The 23,795-nt window shown below is 44.4% G+C and overlaps 1 protein-coding gene and 1 pseudogene across 6 annotated transcripts; both read left to right on the top strand.

Moving 5' to 3' along the window:
• The first annotated feature begins 1,545 nt into the window (after positions 1 to 1,545).
• On the top strand, positions 1,546 to 2,294 carry LOC127785680 (uncharacterized; annotated as a pseudogene).
• Positions 2,295 to 9,455: 7,161 nt separating this feature from the next.
• On the top strand, positions 9,456 to 19,000 carry LOC127752977 (BTB/POZ and MATH domain-containing protein 1-like). Of its 6 annotated transcripts, none has more exons than XM_052278430.1 (10): positions 9,456 to 9,908; positions 9,986 to 10,064; positions 11,300 to 11,520; positions 11,637 to 12,741; positions 12,818 to 12,989; positions 13,088 to 16,223; positions 16,329 to 16,419; positions 16,720 to 16,800; positions 16,910 to 16,966; positions 17,486 to 19,000. In XM_052278430.1, the coding sequence occupies exon 10, from the start codon at positions 17,841 to 17,843 to the stop codon at positions 18,906 to 18,908; it is 1,068 nt and encodes a 355-aa protein (XP_052134390.1). In that variant the 5' UTR covers positions 9,456 to 9,908; positions 9,986 to 10,064; positions 11,300 to 11,520; positions 11,637 to 12,741; positions 12,818 to 12,989; positions 13,088 to 16,223; positions 16,329 to 16,419; positions 16,720 to 16,800; positions 16,910 to 16,966; positions 17,486 to 17,840; the 3' UTR covers positions 18,909 to 19,000. The 6 variants fall into 6 exon arrangements, with proteins under 6 accessions (XP_052134390.1, XP_052134393.1, XP_052134391.1 ...); XM_052278433.1 differs by having other exon boundaries at positions 11,300 to 12,741; positions 13,088 to 13,210; positions 14,651 to 16,223; XM_052278431.1 differs by having other exon boundaries at positions 11,300 to 12,741; positions 17,486 to 17,679; positions 17,766 to 19,000.
• The last annotated feature ends 4,795 nt before the right edge of the window (positions 19,001 to 23,795 follow it).

Below are 23,795 nucleotides of genomic sequence, written 5' to 3'. Positions count from 1 at the left end.
ATATACGTATATATACACATATACATATAGATATACATATATATACGTATATATATACGTATATATACACATATATATACGTATATATATACGTATATATACATATATATACATATATATATATACATATATATATATATATGTATATGTATGTATATGTCTATATATATATATATATACACACACATTTACATACAGGATACACATATGGGACTCCATGGTGTCCGGACTCCAAGGTATAAAACACACAAATTCTCTTAAATTTTTAAAATTTTTAAAATTTTTTAAATTGTGAGTATATACATAGGTACATAAATTTGATTCATACTAATACCTAACAGCAAAATAACTCAAACTCAACTTTATTTCACAATTTATTATTACATACCTAACGAATTATATGTTTGGATGCTATATACCAAGAACCAAAATCTAACCAAAAAAATTCAAACTCAATTCAAACTTGTTTGAACTTGTTAGTAAAGAAGTTAATCTTCATACCTAAACATTTAAAAAAAATTCATACTCATTCAAATTGGGTATATACTCAATTTGATCTTGGAGCCAATGCTTCATGTAGCACCAGTTAATTTACATATACATATATATACATATACATATACATATACATATATACATATATATATATATATATATATACATACATATATATATATATATACATATATATATATATACACACACACTACATACATATATATATACATATATATATATATATACACATACATATACATATATATATATATACACACATACATATACATATATATATACACACACACACATATATATATACATATACATACATACATATATACATATACATATCCTATCTTACTATAAAGTTATCCCCCACTAACTTCTTAAGCTTTACATGCAAAGATGCCACATCATCATCCACTAACAATCATCACATTTAAACATCATGCAAACATGCTATATCTTTATAGTTTTTATAATTTAAGAGCTTTTCAAATACAAACATGTTAAATTATCATCCAATATAATTCACATAATGTTTCAATGTATATCTTTATTATATTTTATGATATTCTATATACTTATATAGTTCATCCTCACTTAGTTAATGCTTAAATGATTAATCTATAGTCCAAATTATCTTTCTCCTTTTTCCCTCTAATTAAATCATATCACATCAATTGTTTTTAGCCTTTAGATGATTAATCTACGATCCAAACTATCTCCCTACTTTTCTTCTTCTATAAAGTCATACCAGCTTACTTTTTACGTTTGAATCATCAATCTATATACTATTTAAATTTAAATTATCATAAACCACATTAATTTACTTAATCTGATATTATCTAACTATTTTACACGTTATTTTTTGCCCCCATCTCCAGACACGCACGAACGCCATCCCGGCGCCACCGATGTTCTCATCCAAACACATCACCTCCATCTCCACCGGCACGCATGCCGACTCCTGTTATAAATGATCACTGGCCTCCATTCCAATCACCTCGGCGAGATCAGTCCAAAGAAATTAAGAATTCGCAGATGAAGGTGCTTGTGGCGGTGGACGACAGGTCGACAGCCGTGGCAGCCACCGCGCGCTGGCCTGGGTGCTCGACCACCTCTTCTTCCCCCGCCACCGGCGACGGCGGCGAGGAGGAGCAGGTGCCTCGGCCTGACCATGAGGCGGCGGCGCCGGAGCTAGTGCTTGTCCACGCCATGGAGCCGCTCCACCACGTCATGTTCCCCGTCGGCCCAGGCCAGTCAGTCAGTCGAGACGGGGAAGCCAATGCTCGGCTTTCTCAACGGTGGGGGTGTGACTGCTTACGGGTGTTCGCGCAGGGTCGGCGGTGTACGGCGCGGCGTCGATGATGGAAGCGGTGCGGGTGGCGCAGCGGAGAACGCGCGGAACCTGCTCGTCAGGGCGAGGCTGGTCTGCGAGCGGCGAGGGGTGGCCGCGGCGACGGTGGCGGTGGAGGGGGAGCCCCGGGAGGCGCTGTGCCGCGCCGCCGAGGACGCCGGCGCCGGCCTGCTCGTCGTCGGCAGCCGCGGCCTCGGCGCCATCAAGAGGTACGCACACGCACACGCACACGCACACACCACCTCCTAGCTGTTCGTGTCAGTGTCAGTGTCAGTGACCCTCCTCTTCCTCGGCGTACGTCGCGCAGGGCGTTCCTGGGCAGCGTGAGCGACTACTGCGCCGCGCGCACCGCGCGAGCTGCCCGATCATGGTCGTCAAGCCTTCTTCCAACGCCGGCGACGAAGACGACGGCGGCCACCGCACGAGCAACTGAACTGATGATGGATCGCCATTACATCCGGAAGACCAGCTTTCGAGGGCGAAAGAGATCAAGAGAGAGAGACTTTTTTACCATTGTTGCTCCTGCTGAGTGCTGAATTTGTGCTTCCAAAGTTTCAACCCTGAAGCGCCGTCAATAAACATTTTTACTGTGTGCTGCCCTGCCTCTCATCTGTGCTTTTGCTATACCGTTGCACTTGTTTCTTAATTTTGAAAAAAGTTAGTTTTGAAACACAGTACAAACGACGCACAGACGAAGTCTATCACAGACAACTTGCTGTGATGGGCACGTCGCCTACAGCCGAAGAAACAATTAGCCGTAAAGGCACTTTGTTATCGATTTGTATATCATTTATCACTGAAAGAATAATTAATCGTAAATACGAGCATCCGTATCAAATCTAGAATTTAGATCAGGGCAGACTAGTTTCACCACAAAGAACCTAATCAGTTGAGCTATACTCACTTCACATAAAACTCTAAAACTAATCGGCGGTGAAATTATAGTCCTAATTAACTACTCCCTCGGTTTATAACTGATTTAAAGTTAAACTGTTTTAAGGTTGACTAATTTTATATAGATAAATTTAAAGTCAAACCGTTTTAAGTTTGACTAATTATATATATATAAATATAGTAATATTTACATTACTAAATTAGTTTTATTAAATTAATATTTAAATATATTTTTATAATAAATTTATCTTGGATCGAAAATATTATTATTTTTTTATAAATTTGATTAAATTTAAAGCAGTTTAACTTTGACCAACGTCAAAACATCTTATAGAAACGAAAACGAAAGAAGTATCAGGTACGGGGTCAGATTCTTTACCGGAAAAATAAACAGTGACCGCAAAACCAACGTTTTTATTGTACTCATTCAAGAAAATAAAATGAGTACAACGTCGCTCTGTCTGTATTGAACTATTGATAGAGTAGTAGGGAGTTTACATCTTTCACGTTTATTTTTTTTTATCATTGAAATAGGTGTCGCTCGAGAAAGCATAATTTTGTCGTTTTCATCTTCTTCTTCCTCCTAAAGTATGTTTGGATAATGAAAAATAGGGGATTGGATTAGGATTAGAAAATGAATGAAGTGTTGGATAATGGGAAATAGGGAGTGAGATTGGGATTAGAAAATGAATGAAAGGTTAGAATTAAATGGAATAGAGAGAATGAATGGTTAGGATTTAAAAATGGGTGGAAAATTATTTTTCTTTGCCATTTGCCAAATACTGCTCTAGAGCATGGTAGTACCTTAGAGTTACTCACACAGTGGGACGAACTCTCTCGACGTGGGCAAGCGACACGAGCTTGGATATGTTGATGTCTGCAGTTTATCACTCATTTTTTAATGCTTGCCGTATGAAGTTTAATTAGCATGAATACTTTCAACAAAAAAATAGAGTAAAGTAATAAGATCTTATTCATTTATCTTCTTCTGCCTCTTAATTTTCAAAAGGACCAGTCCCGATGATAGTAAATTCTTCATCTTGGACCTTCGTGACCTTCGTAGGTGACTCTATTTCTAGCCGCAAATTCCTAGGTAAACATGAAAGCAGATTCGTCTCCAACTTAACTTCCATCATGTTGTGGAGGGGTACATTGGTTAGCCCATCCTCTTCACTACTGGCACAATTCCAATTTTTACTAGCATTCTCTAACCTTGCCGATGACCACCTGACCTAACTCTCTGAGCTCTATTTATCAATATCGATTTCTTACTGATGAAATTGATTTGTGATAACCTCTACCGGCATTTTCCTAGTACTTTTCCAAAGGATAGAAAAGAAATTTATTTTCTAATTTCTAGATCGGTAAAGTTGTCACTAACGAAAAGAAAAATATTTAGAAAAGAAATTTATTTTCTAATTTCTAAATCGGTAAAGTTGTCAGAAAGAAGAATAAAAGCGCAAAACTAAGGGATAAGCAAGCAGCAATGTGCAACAATACCCAGACCATAACCACTGCACTACCAATGGCATATCATCATGTTCGACCGATGATGTTCTCATCCCCCGTCTATATATTTTGTGACAACTAACGTTTGGTTAGCGAGGTGGTACTAAAATATCCTCCCCGGAAATAAAAATACGAAGTATGAGGCGGTCATGGCCATTCAGCCCATATATGACCCATGAGGCCTAACAACGGCCAAAAAGCCTACCATGGTGCCGTTCATGTGTTGCCTGGCGCTTGCACGTAGGGGTGAAAAAATAAGCTCCATCGTGAGCTCAGCTCGAGCTCGCTTAGCTCGGCTCGGCTTGAATGCCAAACGAGCTAAGCCCAAGCTTTCTTTTCAGCTCGGTTCTGAAACGAGCCGAGCTGGCTCGCGAGCCGCTTGATTTGGCTCGTGAGTCTAGACCATCATGTATTTATATGGATGATTTTATTTTCTAATGGAGTTATTATTTGTCAATATATAATTTATCATCTATACTTTGATGAATTTAATATATAAAGTTATTTTAATTTTACATGTTGATGATTTTGTTATTGCTTTTCTTAATGATTACAAAGTATATAGCTTCAACGGAAGGCTTGCAAGCCAGCTCAAGCTGGCTCGAGCCAGGAAACGAGCCGAGCCGAGCTCATGTTTTAGCTCGTTTCCCTAACCGAGCTGAGCCAAGCTAAGCCTAGCTTGTTGCAAGCCATTGCAAGCCGAGCCGAGCCAGGCTTGGCTTGGCTCGTTTCCACCCCTACTTGCATGGGCACACAGAGCAACGGCAATGAGAAAAAAAAATGACAATGTTACCTAATTACGAGTGTGTTAGGGATTAAACACGGGGTTAAAGCCACACACCCATTGCCACTATACTTAATTCTTCGCAATGGCAATGTTACGTAGTAGCTCGTGGCATCATGCATGCTCTGTTTGCCAATGATACCAGGCAGCGACCTCCATGGTGAGCGTTCCGAGACTCTGACCACAAACCCCTGTCAAGCCGAAGGAGACGTCGGCCCCTCGCATCTCCCTCTGTACCGAAAGAAACAAATCTAGTATTGGATGTGACATATTTTAGTATAATGAATCTGAACAGAAGTATGTCCCGATTCGTTGTACTAGGATGTGTTACATCCGGTATTAGGTTGGTTTTTTATGGGGCGGAGGGAGTACATATGATGCGCTCGGCTCCGTATGTGAGGCGAGAGATAAGATCCCAGCCAGAAACGATACGTTTGCGTAGGTAGGTGCTAGGTGAGGCCGTCGCCCCAAAATCGGAGAGACTGAGACAGAACTTGAATGCCTTCACGGCGCGCTTCCTCTCGCGCCCCATCACCGAATGCCTGATTCTTGCTCGCCTGCAACGCATGCTTGAACATCGCCTGAAAACAATTTCAGAGAGCTGAGTATCCTAACCAGCTAGCCCACGCGAAGGGCCCTGCTAAGTGCAAATTCTTCCTCTGGTTTGCATTTCAGTAGCACTGTTGGACAACTGATCGCCTCCAGAAGCGTGGCATTGATAGCCACTCAGGCTACCCCTTTTGTGCTCAAGAGCTTGAGACGGCGAACCACATCCTCCTCGACTGCGTGTTCACTCGTCAGGTCTGGTTACGGGTGCTGTCGCCTCCTGGCTGGACTGTCCTCTCTCCCCTCCGTGGCAGCTGGCTACAGGATTGATGGCCATCTTCTAGGGCCTGTTTACCTGATCATCTTCGTGCCAGCTTCGACTCCCTGGTCCTCCTAGTCTCAAAGCAACTGTGGAAGGAACGTAACTCCAGGGTCTTTGATTCTGTGCTCTCTTCGGTCTCAGTGGTTCTAGAGCCCATCCTTTTGGAGGGCCGGTTGTGGTCATTAGCGGCCGTCGCTTCCTTTAGGGAATTGTTGGGAGCGTAAAGTGGCTCTGCCCCTCCCGCTGTTTGGAGTAGAGTTACCGTCGTCACGAGTTTTTCCTTTTGTTCCTTTTTCTTTTATCTTTGTTTTCTTCCTTCCTTAGCATAGGCCGGTCTGGTTGAGTGCGTCGTGTAACAAAAACTCTATTCTTCTAATATATTGACGTGCAATCCTTTCGTGCGTTCGCGAAAAAAAAAGCAATTTCAGAGAGCCCTTCTATGGTGAACAAAAAGATTAACCCCACAAGTGTAACACTAACTGAAATTAGTTTTCTTGAAGGTAATTTTTACCAGTTTGCGCCCCCCCCCCCCCCCCCCCCCCCCCGAGAGAAGAATCTAACCGTCTCACTATTTCCATCCGACGGTTGAGATTTGACGTGCTACCTGGCCCCACGTCCCACGTGTCAGTGAGATATTGTTAAAGCATAACGAATTAGACCTCGTCATTTCTCCCTTTATATAACGGGTCCTCGTCCTCGTCCTCGAGCGTTCGAAGCCTCACGTAGAACTAGCTAGTTAAGTGCGTTACAACACCAATGGCCGGAAAAAAAAAGAGTAAACAGTTCATCACTGATGATTTGCCAGAAATTTGACGTCCAGCTGGTCAGAATCAGCTAAGCAATTCGCCAAAAAGAATTCAAAATTCCAGTGGTCAATCAGTACGCAGGGTGTGAGACTGAGAGACGCTCACGTGCACCGGCGGCGCGCATTGCCGTCGTCATCCTTGAACAAGAACGCCAGGTGATTCTTCGTATCCGTAAAGCAGCTGGTCCAGTTCGTCGCCTCCCGGTCCCGGGACGTCGATGCACTGCGGCGGCGGCGGTGGCGCCAACCAGATAGTCTCGCCGATGCGCACGCCCAGCCCAACGGCAGCTGCAGTTGCCGAAGACTTTCCACTGGCCGCTCTGAGCCGCGCGCTCCGACCGCATCTTGTTCGTGCCCGTCTTCCGGTGCCGCCATGCCCTCGTTCGAACACAACGGGGTTCTTGCCGCCGTCGAACAGGCGTTCTTCTGGCCGACGGCGACGCCGCGCGTCAACTTTCTTGCAGGAGCCTGGGCTCTTCCACCGGCCGCCCCGCGCCGCGCGCACCAGCTCCTACACCTTGTCGGCTGCCCTGACGCGCGCGGGTGACGACGGTACACGCGCGGCGGCTCCGGAGCTTGTCGTTGAGGATGTCGAGGAGCTCCAGCCTCCTCCAGGTCGTCGGGCACGAAGCCACGAAGCGGAAGACGCGCGGGAACCCGTGCTTGTTCATCCCGTTCTTCTTCTCTCCCCCGATCGATCTCCCGAGGCAGGCGCGCCGCGCGCCATGCCCTCGCCCCCCGATCAACCGGCCTCGGAGGACGGGAGGAAGTCGGTACGCGTCGGGTGGCGAACGCGGCGGCGCCGCCAACCGAGATGATCGGCGGGGTTGGCGCCGATTGGGGCCGGGACGCGGCGAGACGAGAACTCGTGTCGAGTTCGCGGGCGCGCTTGCGTGTGCTTGTCGTCGAGGATGTCGAGGAGACCCAGGTCTTCGGGCACGAGCCCGTGCTTGTTCGTCCCGGTCTTCTCCTCTTCCCCCCGATCTCCCGGTGCCGGCGCCGTTGGCCATGCCCTCGCCCCCTCTATCAGCCGGGCTCGGAGGAGCGGGTGGTGCGCTCGGCGGACGGCGGCGACCGAGACCGAGCTACTCGTCGGGCCGGGGTTGGCCTGGTCGCGGCGCGGCGAGACGAGAGGTCGTGTGAGGTCGGCAAGGTGGAGGTGGAGGTGGCGACGAGGGGAAGGGATGGCGCCGGTGGCGATGGTGGTGGCGGCGCGGGGAAAGGCAAGGCGGAGGTTGTGGGGGAATGGGAGGACGAGTCGCCGGTGTTCACGCGGGCGCATGGCCGCTTTTGCAAGAAATCGGCGGCGGCGCCACCGCCACGTAGGCAAGATGACTGTATCATCCAAGTCTATCTTTGTATGACATGTGGGCCCAATCAAGGTCATTAACCCGCCCCACAAGTGTAACACTGACTGAAATTAGTTTTCTTCAAGGTAATTTTTACCAGTTTGCCCCCCCGAGAAGAATCTAACCGTCTCACTATTTCCATCCGACGGTTGAGCTTTGACGTGCTACCTGGTCCCACGTGTCAGTGAGTTTCGTCATTTCTCCCTTTATATAACGGGTCCTCGTCCTCGAGCGTTCGAAGCCTCTTCCTCCCGCTTCCTCGCGACGCCAAGAACACCCTCCTCCCCTCCCCTCCGCTCCACGCCTCCACCATTTCGAGAAATGAATCGGATAGGAATCGGTGCGGGCGCTTCACTGCCCGTCGATGGACGCGGGCGCGGCAAGGGCAGAGCACCTCGGCCTTCCTCGGTGCGGTTCCCCCTCAAACGGGAGTTCGCCGGGGAAACCACTCTCCGTATTGCTCGTGCACGCGTTCCCCCGCTCGCGATAGAAGCACGGCGAGTTCGGGTGACGGCGAGCGATCCGCCCATCGAGGATCCTCTCGAAGGCGTCCGTGAGCTCTTCGCGGAGGTCGACGATCCCAACACCACCGCGCCTCCCGGAGGCAACGGCTCCGACAAGCTCGAGGACGCGGCCCCCGTTGAAGACGTCGTCGACAAGACCCTCGGCGCGCGAGCGGGAGCGGGACGCCACATCCTCTCGGATGAGGATGCCGTCAACTTTGTCTTCGAGGTCCCCTGCCCCCCCGCGCCCACCAGATCAGCCGTCCTCGGGATGGAGCTGCTCGCCGAGGGATCGGGACTTGGAAGCGGCGGAGGCGGCAGCGGCGGCGGCGGCGGCGGCGGCGGCGGCGTTGGGGGCGTTGGGGGCGGCTCCGCCGACGACGAGCACCGGCACCGCCTCCCCAGCTTTTTCCCTCAACAAGACAGGCGTCGCGGCTGGATACATTCATCATCTTCGGTGAAGTTGTCCGGCGGAGTCATGGGGTGCTCTCTGCAGCACGCCCATGTTCCTGCCCTGGAGGCGAGTCAGGCGACGCCACCGTCAGCGATGGCCACGGAGGCACTCCTCCTCGGCGACGCTCATGCTGGAGAAGACGATGAGGACCTGATGCTGGACGAGCCCCAGGAGGCGGAGAATGTCGGCGCGGCCGCGCCTGCGGCACTTTAGTTGGTTTCGAGAAGGTGAAGCGGCAACGGGAGAGGCGAAGCGGCAACAGCGAGGAGATGGCTTAGTTTGTTCTGAGTTGGTTGATTTTTTTTTTCTTTTCTGTTTTGCACGACTCATTTGAACTGATTTGAGTAATTTGATATGATCTTGGAAATTTTTCTGAGTTCTTCTGGATTTATTGATATCCTCGTCGTGATCGTGAAGTGTTCGTCCCGTTCCCGTTTGCCTTTTACTCCGTTTCGCGCTAAGTAGCCCTCGGTTCTGTCTCCTATTTCGCCGCCACCGCCGCGCCCGGATCCCCCTCTTCCTCTCCGTCTCCACCGAGCCCAGAATCCCTGCTCCTAGCCCCGTCGTCCGCGCGGGCGGCGAGACGGGTTTAGGGTTTAGGAGGGCGGCCCCCTGGGGCTCCGCCGCGACCTCCTTCGACGACGGGTGCCGGTCCGACGCCGGCGCGGCCGACCCCGTTAGCCTCCGCCTCGGCCGTGCGCGTGGGGGCGAGGGCCGAGGGCCGCGCTCCCCACGGTCGGCCCCGCGGAGCCACGGTGAGGGCCGCTCCTGGCGGCTGATTCCAGGGTCTGCACCGCGCTGAATCCGAGCAGGGTTCTCCGCTATTCTTGCGAGAAGATGATAGGGTTTTCCTCTTTTGCGCCTCTCTGGATTGTGATGCAGTAAGTTTTTCAGTTCCTGCTGTTTTGAGTTTCTTTTTTATTTTTGACGCTGAATTTTGAGTTTCTATTGATTCAAGCTGAGGGATCATGGGATGAGCAAACTACAAACTCGGGCACGAAAGGGATCGATAGGATGAGGATCAGCTCAAGAATGAGGTATGCCTATGCCGATTCAGCCCGATTCAGCATTCTGGTTTTTTTGAAACGAATTCAGCATTCTGGTTCACTGCTGATCATGTTCATTATCTGTCAATTCACCAGTATCATGTCAGTTGAGTCAGAATCAGTGGACTGGCAACTTGTGAAGTTGTGACCTAGCCATTGTCGATTTGTTAGAATTGCATCCCCCGTTCTGTTTGTAGTGACAATCTCTTAGCATTGTTCAACCTCTCTATGTAAGGCAACTAAACAATACAGAGTGGAGAGATTTCAACCCAGAGAGTTATTTTATGGTTATGTTCTCAATCCGGATCAAGAACTCTATTTTTTTTATCACATAGGCAAGCATCGTAGATATTTGTAAGAATCCATACATTTCCAGAAATATTTGATGTTAGAGCAACTGGGAGAGAGGAGAAGTCATTAAAATATATCTGTTCCCTTCTAACTGTACTTCTGACCAGAAAATCAGTAAACCAAGAACACGAACTTGTTCAACTGAGCTGGGCAGAAACTTTTAGTATATGTTGCCTCAATTGATTTTCTTTGTTTCTTGAAGGCAGATGATGTTATAATTAGAATCACTGATCCTTTTTTCTGATTGCATTCCACTTATCAGCAGAATGAATGCATCTAACATTTCAACATGGAATATTGAAATTTTTTGTTCATTGTCAATGCTTGTTGTTCAGAATTAAAATTTCTGATATCTTAAAAAAGACCAGAAGTGAGCAGATTTTTGACAGCCAGTGTGTTTTCCACAATTATGCATATAGGAGTGGACCAGAAGAAATAACATTGATGTTATGATGGATTCTCTGGATCTTGTACCTGTGGTAACAGATGCTGGAGATACTGCATTTCAGATTCACTGCTTGGAGCGATCAGCATATGCTTCTGTGTTAAGAACTTTTTTTGCTATGTCAAAACTCCTCTCAAGGGTATAATGTTTATCTGTCGTTCAGTTAATTAAACAAGCTAGATCACGAGACATCACTATGCAATGCATCTTTCTTTGTACAGAACTTTCAGTGCTTAATTTTGGGGAAAAAAAAGTCTGATACCTCATTTTCGTTCCATATTATCTTTCTTTTGTGCAGTTATAGTTATTATATACTCTTATGGAATTGTTTTGATTTATTATAATGCATTGCTTCGTCTGTATATTCTGTTGTTTTTACCTTACAATTACAGGCCAAGCTTCTCACTAAACTTTCTTTTTTTTTACGCAGAAGGTAGAGAAGCTCTACCTTATTACCATTGTATTAATGGTGGTCAATGGTTTACATGGCCAAGTGGCCAATTACAAAAGGAAAGGAAGAGAGAAAATACAGAGGTAAAGGGGAACGAACGAAGAAGATAGAAGAGAAAAAAGAAAGAAGAAAGAAGAAATAAGAGAAAAAATGAAAGAGGGAAAGAGTAGCATATGAATACAATTGTCTGAATATTCTGGGTGAGCAGCACTGTGATCATCTAGTTCAGTTTTGTTATCCAGCCTTGAATTTGCGCTCGATCTGCTGTTTTGACACGGTTCTCCCATAAGTTCAGACAGTTTCTTGTTGTCTGCAGGAGGTTGGAAATGCTTGTGTTAGCTCAGTTGAATACCGCATCATTCCTTGCCTTCCATAGGTTGTGAGCACATCAGCACAGGCAGCGAAGCATATCGGCCATCCCAGCTTGAGGTGGCCCTGAGAAGAACCTAGGACTTCATCGACGAATTGGAGGATGTCAGTACATTGGATTGCTATGGAATTGAGGCTGAGTTTTGTCCAGAGGACCTCTGCCAGTTTGCAACGCAACACAATGTGGTCTGCTGATTCAATTGCTGGGCAGATGTTGCAGTGTGGGTCAGACGACCACCTTTTGTGTGTTCTGTTGTTGTTGGAGAAACCTGTCTTTGAAGGCTAGCCAGAGGAAGATTCTGCAAGTATTTGGGATGGCTTTGAGCCATATGAAGTCAGCTGGCTTCCCTGAAATGCTGCGGAAGGTGAGGAGTCTGTAAAATGCTGCGGTTGTTATTCCGTTGAGGGATTGAAGGCGTGATCTTGTATCTGGTGCATCTGCATATGGTTGAAGAGTTGCCAAAGTGTTCATGAGGAGGTTGAGTTCTGTCTGTGCCTGGTTTGATAACACTGGGTGGAGATTAATCGCCCAGGTGTTTTGTGTGAATTGTGAGGCGACTGTACAGTTGATGTTGGTTGCGAATGATGCCAGTGATGGGTAGGTGTTGAAGAAGCGGCCATCGTCCGTCCAATGGCCTTTCCAGAATTGCACCGAAAGGCCGCTTCCCAGCGAAACTTTGGTTGATGCTATTGTTGGCTCCAATGCTCCACAGATCATCTTCCAAACCGGTGTATCAGTTGGTCTTGCTAGGATAGGAATCTCGTTCTGCAGGTGCTGTGCTCTGAGCCAGTGGAAGCATGGCTCCGGGGAGCCAGATAGCAGCTTGCTTGCAAGTTTCATTAGTAGCGACAGGTTGTGAGCTTTGAGATCTCGTATGCCCAGTCCTCCCTCTTCTTTTGACATGGTGACATTATCCCAGGCGACAAGGTAATGACCTCCTACTAAACTGAGAAATAAACTAAAAATTTCGGATGCTGAGCGTAGAGAAGTTTCCATGAATATCACTTCAAATGAGTATAGTTACTTCGAATGAGTATATCACGCCTTTGCGGTGAGCATATCTACTTGTTGCCTCTCAGGAAACAAAAATCATGCTGATTAATCAGATGTCAATTACTTCTTTGCAGTACAGGAAATGTTGTTTGGCAAATAACTCTGTTCTTTAGGATCCTGCTTTTGGTGCACATGCCATGGTTCCAGATAAGATTGTCAAAGATGGACAAGCTTCACCTCATTCACAAACTGTATCAGTTTGGCTCAGGAATCACAAATACCTTCACGTTCAATGCCATCCATGAGGTGACTGTATCTTCTTTATTATTTCACATAAGATTGTTCAGAAATCAAGTAACTGTTGGATTTTCCGCTCGCTGACCAATTTTGGACTTATGAAACAGGAGTGTCGACATATTATGGACCATGCAGTAATCTAAGAAGTTGAAATCTGGAAATGGGTGTGCATTATCATACTTAAAAATCTTCTCCTGAACAATTGCCAGTTGCGGGATTCCTCTGTGCAGGTGGTATTTATTGTTTTGTTTTTTTAAGTTAAGATCGAACTATAATATGTGTGCTTTTCTCAATGAAATGGTTTATTTGGTGCTTCTTTTTCCTACTAATAATTAGGGGCTATTGCATTTTTACTCCTACTTTGAAGTTCAATTGTAATTTTACCCTCGTTTTTTAGGGTTTGCCCCTGCTTTTTTGAAATGAAGCAGAGATTTGCCCCTGGTTTGGACGGATAGTTTGACGGTGTTAAGTCGAGCGTGAAAAGACATATATGCCCTTACTTACTTATTGCATATTTACCCCTACTTGTAGATATCACCCACATTTTGCACATAAAAAGTTGCAACCGTTTTGAACTTAAAATTTATGAAATAATTTAAACTTTAGCTTATTTTTGATAAACTTTGACAAATATGATAATTTTGATAGAATTTGATTATAGTTTTGGCAGAATTTTGACGCACTAGCACTCACTTGGTGGTTAGTCAAAGATTAATCTCTTTCTCTGTAATCGCCTCGATCAGCAGTGATGAATTTACATGCATGTCAGCAATGAAGAGATAGAGCACCATCTTGGAAGACCCCTCGTCTTCCTTTCACGCTGTGCTGGTCCGCACTAGTCAACAGGGCAAGCGAAGGAGGAATCAACATCGGCAAACCTCCTGCCGAGCTGCCACGCCGAGGAAGCGCCGCCACCGCCGCACGGCCTGCTGCTCACGCCGCCGCATCAGAAGCGACCTGCTGCTCGCGTCGCTCACGTCGAGTAGAGATGCCGCCGCATCAAGGAGTCGTCGCCGCGACCTGCTGCTCGCATCGAGTAGCCGCCGCCGCCACCTGGTGCTCGTGACGCCGCGCGCTCTGGCCGGAGGCACCGTCGCCGCCTGCTATATCTCTCCCTAGGATTTTGGAATGGGAACGATGGGGTCTTGGGGGGTAGAAGAGTAATACCATATTTCTTAAACCATTTTTCCTTTCTCTATTCTGTTTTTTTAACTCAATACTGTGGGACCGATCTAACTGCCATCCATAGTAAGGGCAAACGGTGACTTCATTTGAAAAAAAACAGGGGTAAATTCGCAAACCCTAAAAACTGAGGGTAAAATCACAATTGAGATTGAAAGTTGGGGCATAAACACAATTCTTCCTAATTATTATTTCTGGATGATGAGCTGAATATCATAAAAATAAATCCAAAGTATTCAGAAGGAAAACATCATTGCTAATTGGTAATATGACCATTCAAACTATTGTGGTTATGTGGAACTGTAAATTATGAAAGGCATTTTTTTAATGCCTCTGCGGTTTACTGAACAGTTTTGCCACTTCTTTACCTATATTTTTACAGTAAAAATATCAGTTAAAGCTGATTTTAAATAAATCAGTTAGCAGTGCTGAAGGTTTATTGATAATAATATAGCATACTAGCCTTATGTGCTGATAGTTTTTGACAGAAACATAGGCATGTAGCACAAATGATTTGCTTGATACTAAGAAATTACCTTGTGAAGTGAAGAGTGGTTGCCCTCTTGTCTCCCATCCAATTAAAGTACAGTCAAGCAAATTATGGCCATGTTTCTTTGTCCATTCATCAAGACATGAAAGCATCAATGAAAACGAGAACTGAAGTTCCATGAGTGACTGGATCCAAGAGGCTGGCAATCTGGCATAACTTACCTGGGTCTGCCGCTTTACCAAGCAGGAACAGCAGCCTCTGCTAGATAAGTTCTCTAAGAAGGTTGTCGGGTGTAAGCCAAAAGATGCTGCCGTCAGGAGGAAGACTGACACTAATCAAGACAGTGCTAATGGTGTTACTAGTACACCTAAGTGATGGTAATTGAACTGCCACAATGGGCAATTAAAGAGGTAGAGAGGAAATGCCGAAGCTTTCTGTGATTAGCGTCAGTGGTGGACATTGTCTGGTGGTTTGGAGCCAAGTCTGCTCGCCTGATGAGTATGGTGGTCTTGGAATCAAGGATTTACATCCTGTTCGGTCGAGCACTGCGTATGAAGTGGCTGGCACTGAGGGTACAGCAAAATGATCGCGCCCATGGACAATGCTGAAGAAACAAGAACACAAGACTCTGGAAAACATCTTCTTTGCAGCAAAAAGGGTTGAGGTAGGAAACGTCGTCAACATTGATTTCTGGAGGTCCAATTGGTTGCCAGCATCAGCTCCTCGATGCCATGCCTGTCCTGCTTTGTGTGCCAAGATGGTCTCTTGGTAGCTGAGGGTCTGACAAACTGTCGACGGGTGAAGGATATTGTGGGTGCACCATCATGTAGAACTTTGAGCTAATACTTTCAGGTATGGGACTTAGTAGAAGAGAAGAAACTGAACCAGCGAGAAGAAGATGTGTTTTTCTGGACAACGGCGAGGGATGGTAACTTCTCAGTCGACTCGGGTGTACAACATGTTCTTCCTGGCCAGAACGAGATGGTCTTGGGACAGGATGGTCTGAGAGACAAGAGCACCATCCAAGATCAAGTTATTCATGTGGCTTACCTCAAAGGGAGATGCCTCACGGCAGACAATCTACAAAAGAGAGGCTGGCCCCATCATCAACACTGCCACCTCTGTTCTTTAGCGAGTGAGGATTGTACCCACCTGTTTGCTGCCTGCAACTTCACTAATGCAGTTTGGGATATGTTGAGGAACTGGCTCAACATTGGTTTTCAGCTACCACGGGATCAGGCCCTCGATCTTGGTGAGTGGTGGCTTCAGTCAAGAGTGTGTTGTCGTGCTGCTCACAGGAAATCCTTTGATTCCTTTTTTTCATGGTATGCTGGTTCATATGGAAGGAGAGGAATGCAGGGGTCTCCGAGAACAGAGCAAGCACGCCTAGTAGTGTATATGGAGCAATTAAGGATGAAATCTTGGTCTGGAGGGCTGCGGGTTTGTTCAAAAGAGAGGGAGATTAGTCCCTAGTTCAACCCAAACCTTTTTTCGACAGGACGATCTCCTGTTTTGTTTTTTTGGCTACCCAGCATGGTGGGTGCCACCGGTTTCAACTGCCTACTGTCATTGTAATATCTGCATTTCCCCTTCAATTTTAATGGAATTCGATCGGCCTCTTCTTTGGCTGATCCAGCTAAAAAAAAGGGCCTGACTGTCATGTTGTTTTTTTGAAGCAAAATGACTGTCATGTTGTCAACCACTGAAAATGTAGAACAAGGTTTTGGCATCATCAAACTTGACATAACTGCCAGCCTTCTGAGCAAGGTACATGTATCATCCTTTTGATTACATATGGTACTTGGCTCTAAATTATGATATCTGACTGCTTACCAACTCTTGTAAATATTTTCTCCAATGAAATTTCTTGGAAAATAAACTTTCGTTATCATTACTGCTTTCTGTGTAGCACTTTCTCCTCTTTGTGATGTTCTGCCTGCATATTTTAGTTATATTTAGCATGCTATTTGATTAAGGTGTGGCTTTGTTCCATTATTTTTGTCTTTTCCCATCTCTTTCGTGTGTACCATGTTGTCCTTGTTTGATTTCAATGTTTGCTACTTGAAGAAAGAAGATAAGGAGGAGCTGTTTGTATTACAATGAGCTTTAGACTCGCATCTTCTTCAAGAAAGAAATGCAATACTCAAGGTATGAACCCTCTTCAGTTAGTTAATTCAGTATGACGGCATTATATTTTTTAATCCACTCTCTTATTCTAAGCATTATGTACTTCAGTGACATTTTAAACTTGAACCAGGTACAAGAAAGATCCTTTTATATGCACTCCTTAAGCTTTCTGAAGTATCATATGCTGGTAAAATCGCTTTGTACTAACTTATTTCTTTTCGCCGTATCTTAGCTTGTTAGTTTGTTTAAATGGTTATGTAGCCATCTTAAATTATCATTTTAATACGTCAACTACACTACTTAAGGGGACTCTTCACACTTTTTCTTTCTTTTTTCTTAAAACAAAAACTATTGCACAACCATGGCACTATCCTAACATTTGCCTACCAATCAACTACTGTATCAATTCTCTTAGATCTCACAAAAACTCTTTAGATATAGAGGGATATGGAGTTCTTGTGGTCCATATTTAGCATACTAGCATATGCTACAAAATTTTCATCGTGAATTGCAAATATGAAAGTATTTTTTTACCTGAAGATGTTGAGTTCGATGCTTAATCCTTATACAGAATACATCAATCCCCTCTAAAAATATTGAACTCACCATTTCTTTTTGCTGTTTTCATCATTATCTAGCACCGATTCAATACTTTTCTATTTCCTCCCAACTGGAACTGATATTCTCTCCACCTTTTACTCTGTAGAGGAGTTTCTCAGACCTTCAGTACCAACTGCCAGCCGGACGAGTTCACCCAGCACGATTAGTGTGAGGGCCGGCGACGGCGATCAAGATGCGAGAAGTCTGTGATCACGAACGACGGCGAGATGGCACTAACACCGGCGACCAGTTGGAATTGGATTCTAACACTTGTCCTACGAGAAGCAGGCGTCCCGTCTGGTAGTAGCTTGCTAGAAATCAAATCTTTTCTCTTTTCCCAGCAACCAGTTGGAATTGGATTCTAACACTGGTCCTACAAGAAGCAGGCGTGCGGTCTGGTAGTGGCTAGGAAATCAAATATTTTCCGCAAGAGATCGGTCTACCAACACAAGACCGCAGGCATGGCGACAACGACGACGTCCACCGTCACGACCATCGCGGCACAGGCTTATCACGTACTGAAGATCAACGGGTACTCCAACACCTTGAAAGCCGGCCGCCACCACCCCCTCAGCTCCTGTCCGTTCAGCGCAGGAGGCCACACTTGGCATGTCAGCTACTACCCACACGGATGCCGCGACAGCAACAAGGACTGCATCTCCATCTTCCTCGTGCTTGAGGACATCGTCACCGAGGAGGACGTGATGGCAAAAGCTACATTCAGCCTGCTCGATCGATACGAGAACCCGGTGCCGTCGTATACCTATCACACCGAATTACGTAACTTTTCAACATCTTCTGGTAGGGCAAGGGGGTTCGAAAACTTTATTAGGAGGGACGAATTAGAGCGATCGGAATATCTCAATGATGACTACTTTGCCGTTGCTGCCCATGTAATCATCCCAAAGGAAAAGCCATCTGTCGTCGTACCACCGTCGAATATGCATCTGCATTTTGGTGATCTCCTCGTAAGCAAAGAAGGCACCGATGTCAAGTTCCTGGTCGGCGGCGAGATGTTTGCGGCGCACCGGTTGGTGCTGGCGGCACGGTCACCGGTCTTCAAGGCAGAGCTTTTCGGGCCGACGAAGAAAGGCACCATAGATGCGATACAGATTGACAACATGGAAGCACGAGTGTTCAAGGCTCTGCTTGAGTTCATCTACACAGACATTTGGTCAGAGATAGGTCATGGAAAAGACAATGTAGCTATGGCTCAACAGTTGCTTGCTGCTGCAGACAGGTATGGCTTACAGAGGTTAAAGTTTGTCTACGAAGATAAGTTGTGCAACCACATTGATACATGCTCAGTGTCAACCATGTTGGTGCTAGCGGAGAAGCACCATTGTTGCAAACTCAAGGAGGCATGCTCTACGTTCCTTAGTTCCATGAGCCCTCCTATTGTTGAAGATCTAAATTCCAGCATATTTGGCAGTGAATTGGAGAAGACGGTTTCTTCTTCAGAGAACCATGAAAGTCAAATTAACCGTACAGATATTAGGATTCAACCGTGGCAAAATGCAGATGTCTAGGAACGTTATTTCCAGTGCTATAAAATTTGTTTACTTTGTTTCTAATAATTATGTAGATTGACTTTGGACTTGAGTTTTTACAAGATGGTGTATCCTTATATATGTTGTCAATCATTTTTTTTAAAAAAAATAGAACTACTGATATTTGAGAAATGAGAAGCGGGCCCACACGTATCTAGGACGTAATAGTGGAGGTTCACAAATCTCCTGACAACGATTGCCCTTCCCGGGCTTGATCGGTCATGTTAATTTCTATGGCAGTAGGCGAGAATTTTTTTTCACCACTTATTTTTTTTCACCAATTTTGTTTTTTAAGTTTATATACATAAAATTTATATTTAAATGTTTTTTGTTTGTACGTAGTTAAAAACTTTAGGGCTCCATCGGTCACATTAATTTCCATGGCAGTAGGCGAGATTTTTTTTTCACCACTTACTTTTTTTTCACCAATTTTGTTTTTTAAGTTTATATACCTAAAATTTATATTGAAATGTTTTTTTGTCGTACTTTTTTTCACCAATTTTGTTTTTTAAGTTTATATGCCTAAAATTTATATTCAAATGTTTTTTTGTCTTACTTTTTTTTCACCAATTTTGTTTTTTAAGTTTATATACCTAAAATTTATATTCAAATGTTTTTTTTGTATTTTTTAAATGGTTTAAAATATTAGATTTTTTTGTAAGATATATTTTTCTAAATGGTTTGAAATTCTTAGGAAGGGGATTAAGCAAGGGGGGGGAGGGGCAGAGAATGCCCAATCGCCCGCTTATCAGCCCTCCCCAATTGGTACATGTTATGCTCAGCTGACGACAATGTGTTCCTTGACAAGTGCTCCTGGCCTCAGTTTATAAAGGAGTGAAACTTATGTTTGGTAAGCGAGGTGGGACTAAGTGTGCACTAGCGCAGTGGCTGCACCGTTTGGGCCTCTAAATTCGGCAAGAGAAAGGACCCGCAGCTCATATGTGCCGTGCTCGGGCCTCATCGTCTTTCTGGCTGCTGCTTCTACGATGCCACCGGCCAGCGGAACGCGTTGGCGTTCTGGAAAGTGCGGTTCGGGCGCGAGGACACGTCGTACGTGTGATCGATGCTGATCACGACAGTGGACGCGGCGGTTGGTTTTCTCGATCGAGGTGGCACGGCAGAAGGTCGCGAAACATTCAGGATGAGATTAATGTTGACATCATCAGCTTGAGACGCCATGTATGCTGCCGCTCACCCCTCGTCACTAGTATAGATCTTTCTTTCTGTGACGGCCTCTAACATGCCTATAAATAGCGGGCCGTCACAAGGAAGTCATCTCAATCGGACTGAAAAAGTATCCGATTGAGATATGGTCACAGACATGTTAGATGGGCATAAAACTTAAGCCCGTCACGAATGACACCTATCAGGGACGGACCGTAGTTTAGACCCGATTGAGATAACATTCCATATATCAAACGAGCCTCATGTTAGGGCCCGTTACAGATGATCATCATTTGTGACGCGTACTAATTTGAGGCCCGATTGAGATAACAACTAGGCCCGTCACATGAATCATCAGTGACGGGCTATATACTAATGCCCGATTGAGATGACTTAATCTCTATCGGGCATTAACTAAAGCCCGTCACCAATGAGTATTTTTTTATTTTTCATATGAAATGTTTATATTTTTAAGTTGAACTATAGCAGAATAATTAACTATAGTATAATAATTCATTTTATGAGTCAAAATAATTTTACGGATAGTAAATGATTTCAAATGGAAAAATTATCGATAACAAAGTTGTATAATTTATCAAGATTTATAACTTTTAGTTTGGTCATTTTTCTATATAACACTTTTATCAAAATTCATATATGTGTTATAGTTTATAAAACCAGATAAGAGATATGTCAATTTTGTAAATAATGTTACTATCACTTTGTCGGATAAAGAAATGGCCAAAATAATAGTTTTAGATCTTGATGAGTTATTCAACTTTGTTGTTGATAACTTTTTCAGTTAAAATGATTTAGTATTTGAAAATGTTATTTGAAGTTGTTATATTTTCAAATTTAAATTCAAACGGTTAAAAAAAATGTTATATAGAAAAATGGCCAAAATAAAAGTTATAGACCTTGATGAGTTATACAACTTTGTTATTGATGACTTTTTCAGTTGAAGTCGTTCACTGATCTAAAATTCTATTTGAATTTCTCAAACTTTGAATTTCAAATTTCAAATTGTTTAAACAGAGTCAGATGGAGAAATGACCAAAATAAAATTTTGCACCTCGATGAGTTCTACAATTTTGGTTTTGGTGACTTTTCCATTTGAAATCATTTATTAATCCCAATTTTTATTCGAAGTTATCAAATTTTGAAATTCAAAATTTGAATTGTTCAAATGAACTTATTTGTACAAAGGACCAATACAAATAGTTGTAGATCTCGATGAGTTATACAATTATGTTGTTTATGATTTTTGCATTTGACACACAAAAATCGAACTAAAATTAAATTTAAAGTTCTCGAGAACCAGCGAGTAGAATTATCTCTCGAACACCAATGGAAGTTGCGGTGCGAGAGATTGCTACGATTTACTGATTCGAGAACCAGCGAGAGATTGCTACGATTTACTGGTTCGAGAACTAGCGAGTAGAATTATCTCTCGAGCACCGATGGAAGTTGTGGTGCGAGAGATTGCTACGATTTACTGGTTCGAGAACCAGCAAGTAGAATTATCATTCGAGCACCGATGGAAGTTGTGGTGCGAGAGATTGCTACGATTTACTGGTTCGAGAACCAGCGAGTAGAATTATCTCTCGAGCACCGATGGAAGTTGCGGTGAGAGAGATTGCTACGATTTACTGGTTCGAGAACGAGCGAGTAGAATTATCTCTCGAGCACCGATGGAAGTTGTGGTGCGAGAGATTGCTACGATTTACTAGTTCGAGAACGAGCGAGTAGAATTATCTCTCGAGCACCGATGGAAGTTACGGTGAGAGAGATTGCTACGATTTACTGGTTCGAGAACCAGCGAGTAGAATTATCTCTCGAGCACCGATGGAAGTTGCGGAGAGATTGCTACGATTTACTGGTTCAAGAACCAGCGACTAGAATCATCTCTCGAGCACCGATGGAAGTTGCAGTGCGAGAGATTGCTACGATTTACTGGTTCAAGAACTAGCGACTTGAATCATCTCTCGAGCACCGATGGAAGTTGCGGTGCGAGATATTGCTACGATTTACTGGTTGGAGGCGCTAGAGTTGGTTTGTTACATGTGCATCTCATGTAGCCAGCATGACTCACATACCCAACTTATAGCATATCCGGATGTCTGTCCGCAATCATGTCGGGTGATCAAGCCGACAACATTCGCGAACAATTATCCGTTAATAACCTTTTCTCGAATAGCTTAGCCATAGCTGGCGCTATGAGATAGGTCGTCGGTCTTCATTGATAGGTTGGGTGCGACAACTCCGCATTTGTCGAGAATGTTCTCGATAATGGGGTGTACTCGACCACAACCTACTCGAGTGCTCAATTGTTCCTGAAAAATATTTTCTAGAAGGCAAGACATGTAGCAGAGAATATCGAGTATGTACTCAAAAAAACTGCATGAATCTTCTAGTATTATCAGGATATAACGAGCAGATCTAAATGTTAGGCATCATGTAAACCGTAAACACGCATGGTTTATACAGAAGAAAATACAGCAAGCCCCCAGCGTTAGACCGTAGTCGGCTTAACATCGGGAACACTCACACAATAGATATTGTATAAAAGACATGCTCTAGGTAAATATAATAAATTATTGATCTGACAATGTTGTGTAATCTTGAAAATAGGTACGATAAATTGCATATAAAATATTGCGTACCTTTGTAGATACATACCGGATGTATCTACGAAATTAGTAGATCAATTTGAAAAACCGATTTACCAATTACCTTATTGTGTACTCGTTCGACATTATATGATCTGACATCTTTTGGTACGCCGTGTATCTTGAAGCTTGGATGATCTCGATAGACCAAGTTGTCGATGACGATGATGGTTCCGATCTTGTCGGGGCACGTACTCTGGTTGGGTTTGACTTCCCAGATCCAAAGTAGTTGAAGTATCCCTGGTCAAAAAATCCATAGTGACGATGACTTGGCGAAGCTTGATGAAGATCCCGATCCGCCGGAGAACATACTTCGTTCGGGTCATATCACCCAGCATACGAAGTCGTTGAGTAGTTTGCCGGCGAAGAATCCATCTCTTGAACCCATCTCATCAAAATCCTGAAGCACCAAAATCCCCCTACCTGGTGCGCCACTGTCGACGTTTGATGTCGCGATTCCGGTATTTGCATAGTACGGGGATCGTTGGTACTAGGATATATGCGAGATTGTAGTAAAAGAGATGAAGACGAGGATTTTTATACAGGTACGGGCCCCTTATCTGACAGGTAATAGTCCTACATCCTGTTGGCCGAAGCCGGTCGTTGCTCTTATTCACGATAATCACACCAGTATAATATTTGGGTTAGCCTATCTAACTGTTGTCGACTTGGCGGCCATAAAACCATCCCGTAGTCAACAACAGGGTAGCCTTCCTCCTCGAATCCGCATCCGGTGAGATGAAAGACAGCGCTAGATCCCTACAGCCAGCCTCCATAGGTACTGGATATGGTCCTTCTAGGCATATCTCTGATGTTGATATCCGGCGTCTTGTCTTGGCGTATGTTGGCTTGCATGTTGATCTATTGTCTTGATCTATTGTTCCGCGCCACCTCTCTTCCTAGGGGGTCTTGTATTTATACCCATAGATGTCCCCTTGTCCAAGTAGAACTAGGGAAACCAATATGGATACAATCTGAGTAGTCCTTGTCGTTTCCATGTAGAACTATATCCATCCTTCCTTATGCGGAACCC

Source organism: Oryza glaberrima, chromosome 10 (assembly GCF_000147395.1).
Source record: "Oryza glaberrima chromosome 10, OglaRS2, whole genome shotgun sequence".
NCBI lineage: Eukaryota > Viridiplantae > Streptophyta > Magnoliopsida > Poales > Poaceae > Oryza > Oryza glaberrima.
This window is presented reverse-complemented; position numbering and strand designations above follow the sequence as displayed.

Excerpts from the sequence above, each read along its gene's own strand:
- LOC127752977 (XM_052278430.1), top strand. The coding sequence starts at position 17,841 with ATGGCGACAACGACGACGTCCACCGTCACGACCATCGCGGCACAGGCT.